Below are 22,614 nucleotides of genomic sequence, written 5' to 3'. Positions count from 1 at the left end.
CAGCAGAGGCTCAGTGGAGCTTGCTGCAGACTGAAGCACCTCAGTGAGGACGTTCGTCCTCACAGCCACGGCAGGTAGCTCGAGCCCAAGGGCTGCGGCCGCCTTGCGCAGCACCACAGAGAAAGCAGCACCCTCCTCCGAAGCCACAGTCTGAGGAGAGATGAATCCAGTGTCTGGCGAGGTATCCAGACCACTGGCCTCCCCCAGTTCATCTGCCCAGTCCTGGGACAGTTGGGCCTGAGCGGCCATAGGATCCTCGGATCCCTCCCAGTAGTCCCCATCATCCGACTCCTGGTGTAGAGGAGAAAGTAACGGAGCCGGGCGGTAGACAAAATGTGTCTCTAGCGGCGTCGATCTCGGCGTCCATCGACGCCGGACCGGCGCCGCGCCCGGAGCGGGACTGAACTGGGGCACGACGTCGAGTGGAGTCGACGACGGCGTCGGGGGTGGAACCGGTGCAGACGCCGGCGGAGGAGGCGTGACAAGGTTGACCGGCGTCGACGGGGACTCGAGAACAGGTCCCTCGGGCGCTTGCGGCGCCGGGGCCGGAGCCACCGGCAGGCAAGGCAGCCCAGTCGGGTCCGCGGGGCCCGAAGGCGCACCAGCGGGCGCCGACGGCGGAGCCAGGCTCCTCATGGCCGAGAGGAAGGCACTGACTTCTGCCGGCGTCGCGTCAGTCCCAGGGACCGGAGGGTATGGGGACGGGCGCGGCGCCTGCGGCTCCGCCGGAGCCGCGGAGGTGGAACCACCCTGACCCTCGACCGAGTCGCGCGACCGGCGAGGGGAGTCCGAAGAGCGATGTCGCCTCTTGGAATGCTTCGACTTACCCGAAGACTTGGATCCCGACAACCGATGGTGACGTCGGCTGCGGCTCCGCGACCGATCCTTGGACCTCCTCCTGGACCGGGATCGAGAGGCGCGCGGAGCCGTGTGGCGAATCTCGAGAAGCTTACGGGACCGCTCCAGTCTAGCCTTCGAGGTCCGGGCCTTGCAGTCCGAACACGACTCCGCGTCGTGATCGAGGCCCAAGCAGTAAAGACACCGGCGGTGATGGTCCGTAACCGACATCAATCGGTTACAGTCCGTACAGGCTTTAAACCCAGGCATCCTACCGGCACCGGTGTCGAGACACGATCAAAAGTTTGGCGCGGAAAAAAGAAGAACTGACGTCAGCGCGCGAGGGCGGTGTCTAAGTACTCAGACGACGTCATCCCGGCGCACGACGCCGACGACGGACGCGGAGCCGCAGACGACGCCTAGTGACGCGCAAGGGGTATTGATGACGAAAAATCTTCCGGATCCAGTCTAGACGCCTGGGGATATTCTAAGGTGAGGAATCTAACTAACGTGTTTCTTTCAGATAGATACCACAGGACACAATGTTTCATATAGTTCAAGAAAGAAAAAAGAAGTTTGTATTCCATTACTCAAACACCCCTCACACCATCCCACCAATAACTCCTCAGGCTCTGGAGAATATTTTTGCACTCTCCTTAATGTAAAGTGGCTGTTTTTCAAACAGGATTGTGTACTACTTGAAATTTAAAATAAGAATGACGGGGACATTATATGTGCAGCTAGATGCCAATTAACCAATTTACGCATGTGGACATGTCTGGAATCCATACAATCCGATTTATCTAAAGCAGGTTAGATTTATAAATAACCTAATATACAAAAGCATGGTTTATTAGTGTAAATAATCTCAGAGGACAGCATTTACAAAGTTTTATAAGAAAATATATCTTAATTGCTAATTATACAGAGAGAGGTAGGCTATGTTGACTTAGCAACAAAGAACACCTTCAATAACAGCAACACACATGCAGTCTTGCAAAAGAACAAATTAGAACAATCGTGAAAACTGGTTCTTCTCTGGGAGCAGGGTGTTTGTTATGTTGCACCTAGGGAAATTGAATGCTGAGTCACTTCAGACTGCATAATAAACACTGACCGGATGAGACCTCTTTGACTGCAATATGTTGTTTTAAAATCAACAGAAACTTTTGAATGGTTAAAGTGACCATTAGGAAAGGGCAATATCTCAACCCTTTGCTAAAATGTCCATATATGTATGTATTATGCTGAACCCATCCATATTCAATGGCAATATTACCACCTGCCAAACCCCTCGAACCAACACAAACACACACCCTACCAGAATCAGAAATGGTATTGGCAGGAAGTGGGGCTATAAAGAACATCACAATTAGATAGTAATGTCCACACTTTTTATAGTACCTTTTGCCGACATTGCAGACTGTTGCACAACTATGCCAATAGGAAACAAAACCAGTAAAATAAATGCAATGTCATTTTATGAAGTACATTAGACTCCACCCACTGATTCTAAGGTACACATTAAATACTGTGCCTTTTTCATTACAACATACAAGTCGCTTTCATGCACCAAGGTTTAAGTCTTAAGCCTTTCCTCCATGTCTTTTTTTTAAACATTTTTATTGAAATGAAAAACAAATGAAACAAAAAGCAGCAATGACATAATATTGAAGTCCGTGGCACAGAACATTGATCAGCACAATTGTAAGCCGAGAGGCAGCAATCAACACCCCCCCCCCCCCCCCCCCGTCCATATTAATGTTTGCAGGTAACCCCATCGGATAACACACACATAGTGGGATAATTTAGACAACAGTATCCACCCCAGTCATCTTTTGATGCGGAAGTGATCAACCTAGGCAATGTCAGGTTAGGGTACTTCATCAATACAAGAAATACCCAGACGTCTTTGTCACCAACGTCGCAGTTCCACAGTAGGGGACAAGCAGATACTACCTCTATATCTGTTCCAATTTCACCATTTATGATCCCATTTCTTAGGGCAGACTCAGTTTTTAAAAACAACTTTGTCTGCAATCATAGCTCTGTCCATATCAATTGCCCAGTCGCGCAGAGCCGGAATCACCCCCACTCACCATTTAAGCGATATTCCGTTTAGCGATGACCCACCACAGTGAGGCCCATGTTTGCTCAGTTTTTGTTAGATCAGTAGCTCCCCAAATGTTTGAGAGATCGCTGGAGGGGAAAGGGGGGGGGGGGGGGCGGGGGTGGGGAGCCTGCAGTGCCTTGCAACATGCTCTCGTCAACTGTTCTGTGACCCTGATCCAATAGGACTGCACTAATGGGCAATCTCAATGCATATGGAAAAAGGTTCTCAGCCGTTGACATTGACTGAGAAAGTGGGTTGTCCCGTTTACCTATTTTGACCAAGGTTGGACCAGGTGCAATCTTATTGAGATAGCCACCTCTCTGGGGGAAGCCAGGGCATCATGCCAGTCCTCATCCTCTAAGTCCCCCAAATCTGCCTCCCAACTCCGTCCCAGGCGCAGCAAAGGGTCAGGGGAAATTTAATAATTTTTTTATGTGAGGGATATGGCCTTTTTTGGCATGGGGTCAAGATTTAATCAATCCCCCAGAGGAGAGGCCTCCGGCAGTGGGGCGCCTTCAGGCAAGGATGCTCTAATCGCACAACTGATTTGTAGGTATCAGAACACCTCAGTCTGGGCTAATTGGTATTTGGACTGTAGGTCTGAAAACGTTGCTAAGTGTCCCCCCCACCCACATGTCGCCCACCGTCGAGATGCCGATCATCTCCCACTTGTCAAATCCCTGACATCTGCTGAGCTGTCTCAGCAGGTCTGGTTCCCAGAGTGGTGTGGCTTTTGTTAGTGTGTTGTGCCAGCCCCCTTTCCTTATTCACCCCGTGCCAGATCTCCACCGTGAGATTGAATTTGCGAGAGTGTGTGTAGAGTGCCCTACTGTAGCCCTCCTCCGCCCAGAAGCCACTGATCCGTTCAGAAGTTTGGATCGTCATACTCCCCATGCACCCACCTGTTGATCGCCACCAATTGGGACGCCGGATAATAAAGCCTAATATCAGTTAATGTGATACCCCAATCGTACCACCCCATCGTCAATTTTTTCATAGCAATACACGGGGCCCGACCATCCCACAACAGCTCCCTCACTACGCTATCTATACTGGCAAAATAGGTGTCCGGGATAACATTGGGGGTTCTCTGCAACACGTAAAGGAAGCGTGGTAGTGCAAACATCTTACAGGGTGCTGCACGTCCCAAGAGAGTAAGGGGGAAGGCCCGCCAATACTTGACCTTATATCGAAGACGTGTGAGGGGGGCAAGTAGATTCAGTTCATGAAACAAGGACGGATTTGGCGTTATGGGGACACCAAGATACTTGAAACACTCAGTTGCTACCGGTATGTCATACCCTCTAGGATTGTACGGCGGTGCACCCCACAACACAAACAATTGGGACTTAGTCCAGTGGATAGCGTATCCCGAGTGGGCACCGAAAATGTGGAAGATATGTAGAATACGTCGGAGAGAGTGAGAAGGCGAGGCCATGTACAGGAGGATATCATCGGCATATAAGGAGATACGCTCCTCATGGTCCTCAGTCCACTCCAAACCCCTAATCCACGGTTCCCCTATGATCCAGACCGCAAGCAGTTCTAGCACTACAGCAAATAGTAAGGGGAACAGAGGACACCCTTGTCTGGTACCCCTCTCCAACACAAATTGTCTAGAGATGTGCTTGTTGATGGCCACCTGTGTGGTTGGGCGGGCATAGAGCAATCGGATCCACTTTGTAAAGGTTGACCAAATCCCATCCTATCCAGCACAGCAAATAGATAATCCCCCTCTATGGTGTCGAATGCCATTGATGCATCCAAAGACAGTAATGCAGCATCTTCTCTGATGGAGTCACGCCTGCCCAAGACCGATTCAACCGTCGTAATTTGAGGCAACTATTTCTCCCTGGCATGAACCCAGGTTGATCAGGGCGTACCAGTTCAGCAATGCAGGGGATAAGCCTGTTGCGCCAACAATTACGCCAATATCTTCGCCTCAACCGTGAGGAGCGAGATCGGTCAATACGACAGACAATGGTCAGATGGTTTACCTTGTTTGAGTAGGACCACGATGGACGCTGTCCTAATCACAGCTGGTAGTCTCTCCCCCCCCCCCCTCAAAGCTCTCAGTATACATTTGAAGCAAATTGGGAGAGAGATTAGCAGCCATCTGCTTCAAGAATTCGAACAGGATCCCGTTGGGCCCCATGGCTTTCCCCAGCGGACGTCTTGAATAGCTTTCTGAATTTCAGCCTCAGTGAACGCGCCCTCCAGGGAATCCGGATCAAGCTCTGACCGAAAGTGCAACCATAATGGTCGAAAGAAGGTCTGCAGCTGCAGATGGCTGGACTGTCGACGAAGGCATATATACCGACGAGCAATGGGCAAACGTGTCAGCGATCCGTTGGAGATCCGCGATTACAGTATCATCAGCCCCTCTCACCGAGTGCACCCATCTAGACAATTGCTCTTTTTTTCTCCAACCAGGCAAGGAGTTTACCCGTCCGTTTCCCATGCTCATATCCTATGCCGGGTGGAGGCATCCCATGCCCTGGCCGACTCCATCAGAAGCTGCGGATAGTCAAGACGGACCATCGTAAGAGAGCGCTGCATCTCAGGGTCAGGGGTAAGTGCCATATCTTTTTCCCCCGAGCCAGAATTTCATCCTCAAGTTCTGTGATGCGTCTAGTAACTTCGTGCTTATGGCCGAACAAGGCTCTACCCTTATTGACAGCACCGAATGCACCCCATAAGGTACAGGCTGAGGTAACAAACCCTACATTTTCATGGAAGTAGAAATCAGCTTCCTTAAGCAACGCCTCTTTAATATGGGGAACCTTAAGTGGCCAGGAATTGACAGTGAGGGTGGTACGCCACCTGCGTAAGTCAAGAGCAAGGGTCGTGAGGACAGGGAGGAGGGGGGGGGGGGGGGGGGGGGGGAGTGGTCAGAGATCCCTTGCGAAAGGCATCTGGATTCCATAAAGACTGGTAGATCATGAGCGTGAGTGAGCACATGGTCGATGCGTGATTGACTATTGTGGGCCCCTGAATAAAATGTAAATTGCACAGTAGTGGAGTTAAGCCATCTCCATATGTCAGCCAGGCCCAGAGAGGACAAGAATTCCACCAGCTGAGATCCCCCCCCCGGTATGCGGTTCCCAGCCCCATCTAAAGCTAGATTGAAGTCCCCCCCCCCCCCCCCCCCCCCCCCAGCACTAACACCCCCCAGGGCTAAATCAAGCAAGAGTTAACCAAGGTCGCGCAGCACGGGACACCGCAGCCCAGGGGGAATGTATATGGAAACTATGTTGAGAGCTTGTCCCTCCCAGGTACCGGAGAGCGCTACATATCTGCCCTGGACATCCGACCAGATCCTATTGATCATATATGGACAACTTCGGCGTTTGAGAATCCCCACCCAACGGGCGCTAGATGTGAATCCCGAGTGAGCGACTAGGCGATAACCCCATCTGTTTAATGCGCCGCAGGTATTTCCAATTAAATGCGTCTCTTGGACAAGGACAATGTCCGGCACATGCCTCTTCAAATTTTGGAGCACAATCCCCGTTTAAACTTATCCCCTATGCCATTAATCTAAACCTCTAGGCTCTCAGAGAGAGAGCTAGAACACAGTGGAGGAAGGTTGCCTACAACGCCAACTGGCCAGCCTAGAATCCTAAGGGCCGACTGGAGAGCACTCCCTCCTAAACTCAGCAGAACTAACTCCCTTTCACCACCTCCACTTGCTCTGAGGAGAGTAGGAGGCCCCACCCCTGTGAGAAGCTTGCCCATCTCCCTCAGCACTGACTTCAAGATGTCACTGAACAGCGCTGGGTCTGGAGTGCTCGACTGTGCTAGGCAGGACACGCAACCACGACGGAGAAGGCAGAAGTGGGTGGGGGAGCACGGCAGGGCTGGGTGGCACAAAGTAGGTGGCATTAGGCATCCTCACAAATTCTCTACAATTGGCCAAATGGCCTGTCATTCCACATCTGTAACATAACTCTTCAAATGTCTGGCCATTTTCTTTAAACATCTCTCCTTTTCTCTTTCAAAGAATTTACCTCCCTTTTTCTTCATGCGTGTTACAAGTATCCTAGGACCGGTTTCGGGGTTTCACCCCATCTCAGCCAGGATAGCTTGATTCCAGTGGCATGGAGAGCACGGGACCCACGTCTGGGCATACCCATCACACTCGGGGTAAAAAATGCAAAAACAACTGATATACAGAATGCAGAATAATGTCATACATTCACCCCAGAACAGAGATCTGGGCCTAAATTGTGTCTCTTTTGCTTTCTCGCCCTAAGTGCGCCAGGTATGCCCAGATGTGGGTACTGGGCTCACTGTGCCACTGGAATCAAGCTATCCTGGCTGAAGAGGGGTGAAACCCCGAAACCGGTCCTAGGATGCTTGTTTCTGGTCCAGGGAGGACCTGGCTTGGCAGTTCGGGCTGGACTGTTTCCATGAGGCAAAGGGTCAAGACTGATTTGCATATAGCCAGGTCTAAACTGGGGTGGAATGGTGAGAAAAAGAATGATGGATTTAACCGAGATCTTTTGACTGGTGGTGAATGTATCGATTTGTTCTGCATTCCGTCCATCAATTGTGTGTCTTTTGCTTTCTCGCCCTTTGGTTCATGAAAGGCTTAGTAGTCATTCCATAGAACTGCCTTGTCTACATTTGTAACCCCCCATGGGGACTGGCCTTTTTACTTGTGTTACTCAGTATTTTTCTTTTTAGTCTGAGCACTATTTTCTTGAATAATTTCCCCTGTTCCACCCACGACATGCTTTCCTCTAATGCAGCACGGCACCTGTTTTTATCTTTTTTTCGTAATGGCGGACACGCCATATTTACAAATTCAGCTTGGGTAGTAATGGTGATGCGTCATTTACCAAACTAGCTTGCAACTTTTAATCGATATTTAAATTTTTGGCAGCAAGGTCTGCTTTAACTAGAGTGGCCGCGTTCCTTTCTTTATTCACTTTGCCACTGTGGTCCGCTTGATCTACAGCCGCCAACATTTAAATAAAAAAAAAAAAATTTTAAACAGACTACTAGCCCAACATCGGACACACGCCGGGAGGAGCGCATTTTGCACATAAAGGCGTGCGGCTGGCATTGGCGAATACTCTGTACTCCAGGAACCCCCATGCCATGCCCAACACCATCTCACCCCTCGGATGTTGAAAGCTTAAGCTATTGGCATTGTAAATAAAGCCTTTTATTTAGGTGTTCGTTTTCTAAACGAATTAATGCAAGGCATTGTCATTTACAATGCCACTAGCTTAAACTCTTGCATATGCAAGACTTATTGAATTGCAAACACTTGTTTTACATTAGTTCTGGAAACACTGCCTCATGCACTGATGTGATCACTGCTAACAATCTTGGATGGGGTGGTCACTGTTACATCACTAATATTAGAAGCTCGGGATGATTTCCATTGAACATATGTTGCTCTTATTGTAGAAAAGGTTGGAGACCCCTGGGCTAGACTCAACAGGAGAGAGTGTTACTTTCCTTTAACGTTATGTGACTGTGTGGGAAGAGACAGACAGACTCACAAGGATAGTTCATTTTTAACTCCCGATATCCTTATACCAATGTTCCGCAACCCAGCTGTAGACGTAAAAGCTGAGAAATGGGGCCTCCAATCGGATGTAGCACAATGACTGCATCAGCGTAATGGAGTGTCACCCATCAGCATCCCATCATCGTTGCCAGTGTTAGAAGGCAAGATCAAATCACCACAAGGTGCCCAACGCCAAGGGGAGAGGATGTAGCCTTATGGCTAGAGCAGTCGGCCTCTGACCTGGGGACCTGGGTTTGAGTCTCGGCAAAGACGCTCAACATCCTGTCATTCAGGGCAAATCACTTAATCTTCCCGTGCCTAACAAAAAAGAATGTGTTAATCTGTAACGAAACTGGTGCTCATGTAAAACGCTTTGATACCCAATGTCAGAGGTCTAGTTCGAGCTATATAAAACTATAAAATTAAAATAAAAAAACATAGTGAAGGCACAAGTTTGACAGACGCCACAGCTGGGAGAGCATAGATCGGAATCGTGGTTACCCACTGATTGAATTAGGGAACCGAATGTTCCATTGTACATGAAGAGCGGGGGACGGGAGCAGGGGAGGAAGCACTTGGGAGATATCACAATATTGTTAGCATTTTACAACAGTTTGAGAAAACAAGTTACTTATCTGTAACTACAGTTATCCAGTATTGGTATCTTTCATAGATTCACATGCCTGAATCATTCCCCGTCGCCGAGGCGGGAGTCTCGGTAGATAAAAAAGTAGTGCCAAAAAATAATTAGTAGTAGTAGGCCCAAAGAAAAAAGGCCCTAAGACCTATATCTTAGAAGCCTATCTACTTCGTTATGTAAAATAACCCAAGAATTGGTAACAACCAATCAGACATCAGCACCCTTCTAGAACCCTCTCAGCAGAGCCAGCTCTCCTCAGATTTTCCTAGCACGAGTGGGAAGCTTATATCCCAAACATAGAGAACTGACTCTGCGGGGAGGAGGGTGGGTGCATGTGAATCTATGAAAGATACCAATACTGGATAACTGTAGTTACAGGTAAGTAACTTGTTTTCTTATCCAGTATTGGGGTATCTTTCATAGATTCACATGCCTGAATCAGAGTAGCAAGCAGTATGCAAAGCATACAGTCGTTTGCGGATGGTGGGAGACTATTGCTGATACACTCCCAATTACGCCCGCAATTTGATAAGTAGAAGGCATAAGATGTCCTCTCCTAAAATCCAAACATGTATCTTACGCAAAGAAAACACAATGTAGCTTAAAATATAGCAATTATAAACAGTAAATTGAAAAACCAATATCTGACCTTAGTTTAAAAGATGTCGAAGGACGGCCTGTCCTACCGCTGTATCTTCCTGCAGAGTAGATTTGTGAATGTGTGAACATTCCTCCACGTTGCAGCACGACAAATATTTTCCAAGGATACTCCTGCGAACAATGCAGTAGATGCTGCCATAGTTCTAGTAGAATGCGCCTTGACCTTTCTTTGTAACGGTTTATTGGCTTTATCATGACAAAAATGAATTGTAGAAGCCAACCATCTGGCTATAGTCGCTTTAGTCACAGCGGACCCAAGTGTAGCTTGACCATAAGCTATGAGCAATTGATTGGACCGCCTGATGTCCTTAGTCCTTTGCAAGTAAAATTTCAGACAGCGTTTTACATCCAGTGAATGCAACGCTCGCTCAGCTGGAGTGGCTGGATTTGGGAAGAAAACTTTTAGTTTTACTGGCTCATTTAAGTGGAACTGAGTCGGAACTTTAGGGATGAATCGTGGATTTGTCCTGAGAGTAACAGTCTTTAGAGAACTGCAAAAAGGGCTCTGAGATGGTGAACGCTTGAATCTCACTGACTCTTCGAGCCGATGTAAGAGCCAAAAGAATAGCCACCTTCCATGTTAAAAATTTTAGCTCAGCCTTGTGGATAGGCTCAAACGGTCTTTTCATCAATTGAGCTAGAACTGTGTTCAACTCCCACTCTGGAGGAGGTGCACGAATTGGTGGATAAACACGGAATAGCCCCTTCATAAATTGTTTTATTAATGAAGAGGAACAGAGCGAAGGCTTAGAAGTACTCTTCCTGAATCTTGATAGAGCCGCAAGATGAACTTTAATTGATGAGAATGCAAGCCCAGATTTGGCTAGGGATAACAAATAAGGAAGGATTTGCTCTACTGGAGCTTGTAAAGGATGGACATCCTTCCCCTCGCACCAATGACAAAATCGTTTCCACTTCAAACGATACGTTTTTAAAGTACTTTGCGCGCGTGATTTAGATAGAATCTCACGGCATTCCTGTGAAATAGTTAGATCTTTGTATTCTAGGAAATCAGGAGCCATGCGTGCAAGTGCAGCGACTGTGGATCTGGATGGAGTATTTGACCCCTTTCCCTTGTCAACATTGTCATTGTTGGTATTAGACGGATGGAGCTGTGAGCTAGAAGAAGCAGCTCCTGGAACCAATATTGCCTTGGCCAACGGGGTGCAATCAGGATGAGGCGGCAATGTTCCATCTTCACTTTGCGGATCACTTTCGCAATTAGTGGTATCGGGGGAAAAGCGTACGCACAAAGCCCTGACCATCTCATGGACAGGGCATTTCCTCTTGATCCCTGTTGAGGGAATCTGCTTGCGTAATATTGGCATTTCTTGTTTTCCTTTGTAGCAAACAAATCCAGTGCCGGCTTGCCCCATGATTGAAAAATTTCGTCTAGTTGCTTCTGCTCTATCTCCCATTCGTGACAGCCTGCCAGAGATCTGCTTAGCTCGTCGGCCAACGTGTTGTGAAGGCCCCTGACGTGCTCCGCTCGTAAGGTTATCTTGTGTGTTGTAAGCCATTCCCATAGTTCCTGAGCTTCCTGCGAAAGGGACAGTGACCTCGTTCCTCCCTGTTTGTTGACGTAATAGATGCTGGTCGTGTTGTCCGTCCGGACAAGCACTGAGGCCCCTGCAATCCTCGGGAGGAACGCCTGCAAAGTGAGAAAAATGGCGCGAAGCTCCAGTCTGTTGATATGCTGTTGGTGGTATTCCTGGGACCATCGTCCCTGAATTTGTAAATCTTGGAGATGTCCTCCCCACCCCTCCATGGAGGTGTCTGTTACCACGAATTCTGGAGGAGATGTTAGAAAAGAGAGGCCCGGCGCCAGGTTTGCCATCTGTGACCACCAATGCAGAGAGACCATCATGTGAGGTGTTATCATGATGGAGTCGTTGAACGACCCCACGGCCTGTTTCCATTGTAGATGTAACTGTTCCTGCAGAGGTCTCATTCGGAGCCGTGCTAAAGGTACAAGATTTATAGTTGATGAACACATCCCCAGAAGAGACGCAAACCTCCGGACAGAAACTGACCTTCTTGCGATTGAAAGTGCTAGCTTTTGTAAACGAAGCGGACGTTCCTCTGACAAGAATGCCTTGCATTGTTTGGTGTCCAGCATTGCTCCCAGAAACTGAATCCTTTGACGAGGGAGCAGTTGAGATTTGCTTTGGTTGAGAGTGAGGCCCAAGTTTGAGAATAGACTTAGGCATGCTGAAACTGCCTCTACGGTAGTCTGCTTCGAAGGGCCTTTGAGCAGCCAGTCGTCCAGGTACGGGAATACTTGTATTCCTTGTGATCTTAGAGTCGCTGCTACTGGTGCAAGACACTTTGTAAAAATTCTTGGAGCAGATTTCAGCCCAAACGGAAGGACTTTGAACTGATAGTGGACGCCAGCCACTAAAAATCGCAGGTACTTGCGATGCTTGGGAAGGATAGGAATGTGGAAGTACGCGTCCTCCAGGTCCAGAGAAGCCATAAAATCTCCTTTGTTCAGGCAGCTCAAAACTTCGGCCAGTGTAACCATCCGAAAACTCTGCTTCTTTAGAAATTTGTTGAGCTTGCGGAGATCCAGAATCGGGCGCCACTCCTCGATTTTTACTCAAAGAAAAAGTCAGGGAATAGAACCCGGTTCCCTTCTGGGGCGAAGGAACCTTCTCTATTGCGTTCTTGCGGAGCATTATTAAAGCTTCTTTGAACAATAAGTGAAGACGAGGGGGAGGGGGGACCCCTGGGCGGGGCAGTAGGAGGTTGTTTTAAGAACTCCAGGGTGTGACCGTGTCTGACTAGGTCGATGACCCAACGATCCGAGGTGATCTCCTCCCAATTGTGTGCAAAAGTTATTATCTTTGCTCCCACTGGGAGGGAAGGAGGGATGACTGGCGTCCAGCGTAAATCATTGCTTCTTGTTGGCGTCGCGACCCTGATTGTTCGATCGCCTTCTTCCTCCCTGACGAGAGAAACTATTCGAGGTAGATTGCCTGTATGATGATCGTCCATAAGGCTGTCTATATTGAGACTGATATTGTCTGTTTTGCTGACTTTGATAATTTCCCCTTGATACAAAGCCTCGACCTCTTGCACCACGGAAAGATCCCAGTTTGTATTGGAGAGCAGCTAGAGACTTAGCTGTATCCGTATCAGTCTTGATCGCTAGGAGGGCCTCGTCTATATGCTTCCCAAACAAGGATTCTCCATCATAGGCCATATCAATGATTTTGGCTTGAACCTCTGGCCTAAAAGACGTTGCCTTAAGCCATCCTAGACGCCTAAGGACTGCAGCTCCTGCCAGTTGCCTAAAGTTGGTATTTGCAATATCCAGAGCAGAGTCTATGATCTCTGATGCGGCTCGTTCTCCCTCTTGAAGTATCTTCCTTGCCTCTTGTTGACGATCTTCAGGAATGAGGTCTATAAATTCAGAGAATTCTGACCACATCTGGCGGTCATAGCGACCAAGTATGGCCAAGGAGTTTGCAGCTTTGATAGAAGTTGCCGCCATAGTAGAGAACTTCTTGCCGATCAGATCCAATCTTCGCCCTTCCCTATCCGGCGGCGTGGATATCGGCATAGCCGGATTTTTGGACTTTTGTTGAGCAGCCTGTGATATAACGGAATCTGGTCGGGGATGTCCGATTAGACAAGAGGGCGTTTCTGGAGGAGCACGATATTTCTTATCAATACGAGGGAGGACCGCAGGTACGGAAGCAGGTGTCTTCATAATTTTTAACCCCTCATTCCAAATAAAAATCGATGATGGGAATTGTTCTGGTAATCTTCCTTTGCTCCTCTTTAAAATCATGGAGGAAACAATCCGTATGCTCCACAGTGACAGGTAGTTGAAACCTGGCTGCTGCACGTTGCATTAAATTGTGAAAGCCACCTATATCCTCTGGAGGAGAATCCGATGGCTGCGGAATAGGTGGAGAAGGCATGGGAATGATGTAATCATCCCAAGGATCCAGAGTGGTGTCCTTATCCGGTACTTCACCTTCTTCGATATCTTCCTCAGAGGAAATGGTATCATGGTGCGAATGTGTCCCCGAACCAGCAGGGTGAAGCGGCGAATTTGGAATGTCCGTATGGGACTCTTCCGTTGGTTGTAAATTAGGAAGAGGTTGTTGTGGTGGAAAGCGTTGGCGGTAATCCGCCAGCATAGCCTGAAGATCTTGAATCAGTGTAGGCGGGAGATGACTCGTTTCTCTACGATCCCAATCCTTTGAGGGATGCCTGAACACTGGTGTAGCAAGGCCTTCCTGGTAAGCATGCTCATGATAGTCTTCTTCCTCATCCACCTCTTGACACTTTATATGCAACTCCAAGGGGTGCCTAGCTATTCCGAAAGGACCCTCATCATCCTCCTCTTCAAAATCATCCCCTTCAGCATATGAGTCCAAGATATGCAAAGGCAGCAAAGGAGAAATATTACTGTAATCCTGTTTATGAAAAGTTTTTATCTGAATATGTGTGTACGCAATAGGCGTAACATGAGTAGTTGGTGGAATCATTTTAAGGAAACCTCTCGTCGACGGGGTCTTCGCCGTCGTCGACGGGGTCTTCGCCGTCGTCGACGGGGTCTTCGCCGTCGTCGACGGGGTCTTCGCCGTCGTCGACGGGGTCTTCGCCGTCGATGTTCTCATCGACGATGCAGTTGACAGAACTTCCTTCAAGCTCGACGTCGACGCAATTGTCAACGGAGTCTTAGACGTCCTAGGAGACATGATAGGTGACGATATCGAAGTAGTGGAGACTGTAGCCGTCGACAGAGGAGCAGCAGAAGTCACAGAGATAGTATAAGATGATCCCACTGACAAAGTCTTAACCTGAGATTTACTCACGGTTTTAGTAGTTGAAGACTTCTTAGATCTGTCAGAGTCTTGTGACTTCTGTGAATGGTCAGAAGTTACATGAGAGGCCTTATGATGTTTTCTCCCTTCACTGGAAGAACTATCAATTGATCTAGCTCTCTTGCTAGATGTAGAGGCCCTGTCATCCTCCTCAGCCGAGGAAGATTTCAACCATAACAATACTCTTGCCTCTCTGTCCCTTAAGGTCTTAGGAGGGAAAGTCCGGCAAATTCTACAGTCCTTAGCAACATGCTTAGGATGAAGACAGTAAATACACTCTTCATGCTGGTCGTCTACATGGACCCTCTTCTTATCACAGGTCCTGCAGGGTCTAAACAAAGCTTTGTCGTCAGACATACTGAAGAAAAGAAGAAACTGAGTAGGCACTCAGGGAGACTCCCTTCCACACGACGTGCGGTGAAAATCTGAGGAGAGCTGGCTCTGCTGAGAGGGTTCTAGAAGGGTGCTGATGTCTGATTGGTTGTTACCAATTCTTGGGTTATTTTACATAACGAAGTAGATAGGCTTCTAAGATATAGGCCTTAGGGCCTTTTTTCTTTGGGCCTACTACTAATTATTTTTTGGCACTACTTTTTTTATCTACCGAGACTCCCGCCTCGGCGACGGGGAATGATTCAAGCATGTGAATCTATGAAAGATACCCCAATACTGGATAACTGTTCCTTATTCTACTTGCCCCTCTATTATTTTCATGGAAACCCTGGTGATCATGCTGGATGATTTTAAGAGCCGAAGAGCAGGGTCAAGACGTATTTGATTAAGGCTGGGTCCAAACAGGGGTGGTGTGGTGAGCAAAAAACCAATGGGTTAAACCCAGATCTGTTACTGGGAGTGAATACTTGATTTGTTTAGCATGCCGTCCATCATCTGTTCTTTTGCTTTGGGTAAAATTAAAGACGCCACTCGGATGTCTTGGTACATAGCTAGTTAAGCTTGTTTTAGACAATAGTAATAGGACCATTACTCAAACCTAACTGCTGAAGTCAAAGAAAGAAAACCAGTACTGCGAAGCAAATAACGGTAACAGGAGGTGATTTCACTGTCAAAAAGTGACTAGAAGTGTTTCTCCTGGTATTGGGTGGAATGGCAAGGAGTACTTTGAATAGCAATTTCAAAATGAAGGTATACATTTGAAAACTGTTATAAGCAATAGGCTTTCAAGTAAACAATTAAGACTTTAGATATATCAAGTAAAATACCAAAAAGGAAAATTCAGACCACACTTACCATCGTTATGCCCAGCACTGTAGGGCTAACATACACTGGTGCTCTGAAAACACTTTGACTTCTTTCGTAGAAAGAATAGAAAAGGTCTGCCCAGCAGACTATCCATAATATGAATCCCAAGGCCTAGAAAACAAAGGTAATGTCACAAAAGTAAGCATGCAGAAAGACTAACATTCAAATGTAATTTAATTTTTTTACCAGAAGCAGCAAATGTTAGTGAAACGTTCTTCAAACAACCCCTTAGCACTTATTTGCAAATGTGAACATAAAAATGTTTCTTCAAATCTGTACACTCCTGTTCAGTACCACTACACCTAACATTTCATGTTCCAACAGCCAATTACCCATCCCCCCCCCCCCAGGTACTACCACTCTGAAACTTGTTCTGGGAGGAGATCCAGAAGATCATTTCAGCTGCCTCACGGTCTTACCTTTGGTTCCATCTTCAATAATGGAAGCACAGTGGACATCCAAAGCTGCATTCAGAAGATTGGGTTCTGCATTACACCTCAGTGACCACTATTAACAAGTAACGTGATTATCCTGGTCATCGGATATAGTCATAAGCTTTGTGCAATAAATCTGAAACATTGTAGATCCATAGATGTGGGAGGGAGTAGAAGTAAATTAGTTAGAGGTATTTGCCGGACTTGCAGGTCTAACCTGAACACACATGCTTCGACCAAGAGTTCGAATTTCTCCTCACCGGAAGGCTTTGCATTGGCTTCCTGACCGCAAAAGAAGCCGATTTACAGCCGTTTTTATTGGCTTTTAAGGCTTTACAAGGTACGGGCGCTCACTATCTCAGAATGAGTATCTCACACCAAGTCCCCAGCAGAACCCGGAGGTCATCTTTTCGGCATCAGGCAGTTGTTCCTAAGTTTAGTCGCAAACGTTGTGGTGGCCGCTCCTTCCAAGGTCTGTATGCCCGAGACAGGAACATTCTCCCAGTGACACTTAGACAGGTGCCGGACTTACTTACCTTCAGGAAGCTGCTGAAAACTTGGCTGTTCCAGAAACAACCATAAGGCTTTCCCCCCCTTTAGTGACCACAGCAGTTCAGCCCTGAGGTTCTTTAGCGCCGGGACACTTCTTGAGTAGCTGTGCGCTCTACAAGTAACCTTTAACATAACTTAACAGTAGTCCTTTGGCAAAGTACGTAATAAAAGCTCAGCTAGAAAGCAGATTAGCAATGTAGAAAGGTCACTGATGAAGAAAAGTAGCACAGACTACTTAATACCTTATCAGGAAAAAAAACAGATTGTCAGATAGTTTGTCCTGACATTTATTGCATAAGGAACATATAATCCAACAAAAGACGTACTGTTCAATTAGAAACACATCATGTGATATAATTACATACGCGCTCCCCGGGCGGCCCGGTTTCGTCCTGCTGGACAGCCCCTATCTCCTCACACATTGCTGCAAGCGGATCTCCACTATCCCCCCTCCCCTCACCCCTCTTATTCTAGCCCCCACCCGAGTTCTCGACCATGGCCTTGGTCCCTAAAGTTATGTTGCACACCCGGGGAACAGCTCGGCGACTGGCTACGCTCCCTAGCAGAGCACGTGTTCCATCACAGCAACGGTCGCCACGCGCATCCTTGCGAGCTATGCTACAACCTCCTTGTCGCGCTCCAACCCACGCTACACGCGGGCCACCGGGACTCCGATGCCCACAAATCTGGGCACATGACGGACAACCCAGCACACATCCTCCTGTGAGCCTAGGGGCTAGCTGACAATGCTGCGCAGCGAGCTGATACACAGCGCCCCCCTCACACGCGGACAATGCGCTTTAGCTGAGCAACGACGCGACACATCCCAGAAAAGCACCATCGACTCGCTTATACGCAATGTACACACCTGAATCCTCTATGTCCACCTGAACTCCGCCGCCGGACCTCCGGGTTGTCGGCTAAACGGCTGTGCTTAATCATTTGACTATATGTGTTCGAACATTGCCGACCTGATGCTCTGGCGCAGAATTGTACATTGCCAATTGATGCAACTATGGTTAATAAAGGTTTTCAAAAAAAAAAAAAAAAAAAAAAAAGTGATATAATTGCATGTATGTTGCAGGTACAGGATTACGCAGTTTAAAGAAGGGGTAATTGAGGACTGTACGAATACAGAGTTGCATCTGTGTCATGACCACAGCTAACCTCAATTGTATTGCACATAATTTGTTTAATGGTCCCTTGATTAGGGACAATGATGTACTTTAGATGTAACTGTAATACCATTATTTATGCTAGTATATACAACCCCTTCTTGTTCTAATCTCTCAATGCAGTAGTCCACGATCTCTTTACAAGATTATCAAGCACCAGCAAAGCCAACATGTCTGGATTTACAGTGGCTAAACATGCAAACAAACCCATGCAGAAATGATGCTTCCAGGCATAAGTACCAGAAGTACATTAAGGACAGATATGCTGATGCTGCCTGCCAGTATTTGCTAGTAGTGGTGGTGGTGGGAGGAGAGAGGGTAAGGTGCGTTGCATTGGTGGTTGGTGTGCTAGTGGTGGTTTTGCTATTGGTGATATTGGCATTGTATTGTAATTGCATTTGTATAGCGTTTACTACCCCTGACAAGGAGTCGAAGCACTTTTTTCGGCGAGTAGCACGCTACTCTGGGACCCATAGAGGATTAGTGTTGAATTAGTAGAGTGAAACATGCAAGCAATTTTTTAAGTGGTGGATATTAGTCAGTTATTTGGAGTGAGAAGGATAGCGGAGGGATAGAAGGGGGGGGAAAAGGTTTGCATTTATATAGCACCTGTTACCCCTGATGGGTGTTGAAGCGCTTTTCTGGAACCCATAAAGCATTAGGGTTGAAAATTAGTAAAGTGAAATATGAAGTAATTTGACTGGTGGATATGTTATTCAGTTATTTGGATAGAGAAGGGTAGGTGGTGGTGGGATAGAAGAGGGGAAAGAGGTTTGTATTTATAGAGCGCTTCCTACCCCTGATGGGGTTTTGAAGTGCTTTTTTGGCATTAATTGTAGTGTTGGTCGTTGTACTGTTATTGGAGTTGGGATTGGTTGGAGAAAATACTGAAGTTATTGTTCATGGTACTGATGGAAAAACTGGTGATTTCTAGGGGTATAGGTATGGCAATAGAGGTAGTGTGATAAACAAGCACTGGCAAAACCAACAGTTCTTGACTTTCCAATAAGTGTGCCGAGTTGTTGGCTTTGCCAATGCCCATAGGTAAAGTAGCTCAAAAAAAGTAAAATAAAATGTTAAAATACTGAAGGAAAAGCAAACCTATCTTATGGCATCTCAAAACTGTACACTGAAATAAATGTTTTCAATTTTTATACAATGCATGGTTTATTTTTGAATACCTTTTACTTAAAAAATAATAAGGAAGTAGAATGCAATGGGAAACACTTGCCAAGGCCTAATTAACTTTACACACAATTCAGCCATGTACTACTGTGCAGTAACCCTGGGAACAGATTTATGGGCCTCTAGGAGAACTGTTATGCCAAGTACACCTACTGTCTTAGACACCAATGCAGCAAAATGCCTTTCTTTAGCCCATCAGCTTTTCTCCCACTAACACCGTACGGTGAACACCAAAACGTCAAGAAGTAAACATGCTCATATCAAAATAAAACATTTGCATTGCCTGCAACCAGTTGGAGTTCTGGCACCATATACTACCTATATTAAGCTTTCGCTCAACCATGCTGTCAGACGTCCAAGTTACACAAATAAAATGTTATATTTTTATATATTACCATTACAAAAATATTAATACAGATTAGCAATTCATTGTACAAATATATGTTCCCTTTTACATTGTTCAAATGTTTGGTTTCGTTTTTCCCCACAAAAGCGCTACACTCTATCCTCACATCCATCCCAGTCAGTAGCACTTCATGCCTTCCATCAAAAGTCAAATGTTCCCAGAAAATGGGGATTGCCCACAGGATCCCCCCCCCCGTTCAGGAAGTTCTATACAAGTCACCTTTGTCACATTTGGTCATAGTTTGCGGACTAAACAGCAGAAACAGGTCAGTGCATGTTTTGGTGGTTTAGAATCTCTTTACCACCACCTTCCTCAGGACCAAATGATGTTTAAAATCTTTCATTCTTCTACTGCGACAAGGGGACTGATATTGCACAGATTCACTATAGACTCGTCAAGGTTCTCAATAGATACCAAGTTAAAAGTAAAGAGAAGTCTCTGGAACTACAGTAAAACCAATCCTTGTCAGGAAGATCTTAAGGTAGGTTCTTTCTTTGTAATAATTACCCCTTACAGATTCAGTCTTAGTGGGTTTCCATAAACACATTATTTGGATCTACCACCCATCTTGGGTACTAATTAGCCCTATGCATTGCCTGGTGCTACAAATATGTTTGACTCCAAAAAGGGGCTTGCATCGCCTCTGAGTGCTGAAATAATAACACCCATATTTCTTGCAACTTTTGCAAACTTTACTGACAAATTAGCAAAAGGTTCATCTTAAAGTATATTGAGGCATACTGTAATTAAATTAGTCTTTGGTGTGTTTCTAGTTGGTAAGACTAAGTATACAATAAAAGATATAGCAGCCCTAAATGTATATACAACAAAATAAAAGTTAATCACTTACTGTTTTGGCTCGGTTTAGTGGAGACATTCTAATGTAACCTTGGTCATGATAGCAGAGGTAAATGGCATAGACTGGGAAACAAACCCAGAGGTAGACACATGGAATCCACACAAGAGTAGTATTCTGAAAGCACTTGGTGAAATCCGGATTTTCGGTATACCAGGTTAAATTACTGTCCTGTAGAAATGAAAAAAACTTGAATGTTAACACAATAGGTTTCAAAATAATTCATGACAGTTAGAACACCACATTTATTAATATTCTTTATCGATCTTCATAGGATCTGTACACTGCATCAGAACTCCAATGTGACAGCACCTATACAGAATAATATTTCTAGCAGCATTTGGCATAGGAACATTTTTCCCCAATGCCCCTGCCTCCCAACACCACCCATCCACCACCCCCCCCCCGCCCCAATGCTGCCCATACTCTAAAGTAAATACATGACTACTATGTGAATTTTTTTTCATGGAAGCAATTGGTACAGTTACTAGCCTCCGTGCCAGCAGCCTCTATAGCCATTTCTACCATTCCCCGGTCTATTCCGTTGGGTAGTCTGGCTATCAGAATAACTGCTCCTCTTCTTCATTATACCTTAGGTCACATAACGGTCCTGCATCTCTCACCTTCCCATATTCCCCTGGTTCCGCACCTTACTCTATCACAAAATTCAGACAGCCTCCATGCAGCCAAGTCATCCCCCAGCCGTTTAGCTCTCCTCACATGCTTCATCCCGATTTCTTCCACCACTGACCATTCTGACATATATCGGAGCCAGTCAGAGTAGCTGGGTGGCTACACATCTATCCATCTAATAGCAATACACCTCTTTGCAAGCAGCAAGACCAGCAATATGAACCTGCAACTAAGTTTGTCGCTGGAGCCAATATCAGCCACAACAAGTATTGTGGAGTGTGCGGCACCCCCCAACCAGTCGCCCTATTTAGATTTCTTAATACTTCATTCCAAAAGGGCTTTATGGAGAAGCACTGCCACATCACATTCATAAAGTTTGCAGCAGGAGCCCCAAATTTAACACATTGGAAGGACCGGATGGTGTACATACGGTGTTGGGTCTGGGCCGAGAGATATGCATCGTGTGTATAATTGTATTAACTTAAAGCGTGCGTTAGAGCTTACAGTGCGTGCTCCCGCATGTACCTTCTCCCAGTCCCTGGTGGACAGGGCATCACAGAGAGCTCCCTCCCATTTCTCATGCTCCTTGGGTATTATTCTTGGCATTTTTTCCTTTCAGTGCACAGTTGAAGTGTGAAATCAGTCTGCAAGCTCCTGATATCGCACATAGTAGGGTTAGTGTTTGTGAGGATACTGGCTCCTTCGGAAAAGAAGTCCATTTCCCTCACGCAGTTGCCAATATCTTAGTGTATTGCAGATACTGCCCCCACATCCAACGTAAATGATTATAAACCGTCTTACCGCATAATGAATTGGCCGCCCTGATCGAGATTTCCCAGGAGCTCACAGCCTCTGTCCTTCCACTTCCGTATAAACATCACTTCTGCTATTCTCGAAAACCGCTTCAGAGCCCAGAGCGGCATAACTAGCGCATATGGCATGCAGCATATTACTCTTGTGACCGCTCGCTCCCACACCCAGCATATGTGACATATCAGGAATGGCATCTCTGCCAGGACTCGTGCGCCACACATAAGTAACTCAGGGAGTGCTAGGTTCCCATGGGAGCCCCTCAGAAGATTATTTTCCCAGTTGACCCCCACATTGAGCCAGTGGACTGCATGCGAGTTGCAAGACAGTAGAGTTCTATATTGGGGAGCTCACTCTCTACCAAGTCTGCTTAAGCATAGGTAAATCGCATACATTTCCTTTTATTGGCCCATAGCAGCTCCATGATCAGACTAACTCAGCAAAACACCTACGTGGAATCTCGTACAACGTACCCTGCAGGGTGTATAAACACCGGAGGAGCACCACCACCTTAACAACTCACACTATACCCATCATTGACAAAGTGATATCTCTCCAAAATTGAGTCTACACTCTCAATTCCTTTAACACTCAGCCTATGTTGTGGTCGGCATACAAAGATCCCACACATGTGGCTTGCCACACCGGGATACCCAAGGGACAGCACACGACAGCAGCGCCACCACGG

General features: G+C 46.7%; 1 protein-coding gene across 3 annotated transcripts in view; it reads right to left on the bottom strand.

The window, feature by feature from the left end:
- ABCC1 (ATP binding cassette subfamily C member 1 (ABCC1 blood group)) overlaps positions 1-22,614 on the bottom strand; it is a 1,390,768-nt gene that overhangs the window by 1,224,874 nt on the left and 143,280 nt on the right. For all 3 annotated transcript variants that reach the window (XM_085632083.1, XM_085632084.1, XM_085632085.1), the window contains exons 2-3: positions 20,478-20,654; positions 15,864-15,986 (exon numbers count right to left, since the gene is read on the bottom strand). In XM_085632083.1, the coding sequence (XP_085488209.1) occupies positions 15,864-15,986; positions 20,478-20,654 (300 nt within the window). The remainder of the gene's footprint in view (positions 1-15,863; positions 15,987-20,477; positions 20,655-22,614) is intronic.

The sequence above is a fragment of the Triturus cristatus genome, chromosome 10 (assembly GCF_964204655.1).
Source record: "Triturus cristatus chromosome 10, aTriCri1.1, whole genome shotgun sequence".
Classification (NCBI taxonomy): domain Eukaryota; kingdom Metazoa; phylum Chordata; class Amphibia; order Caudata; family Salamandridae; genus Triturus; species Triturus cristatus.
This window is presented reverse-complemented; position numbering and strand designations above follow the sequence as displayed.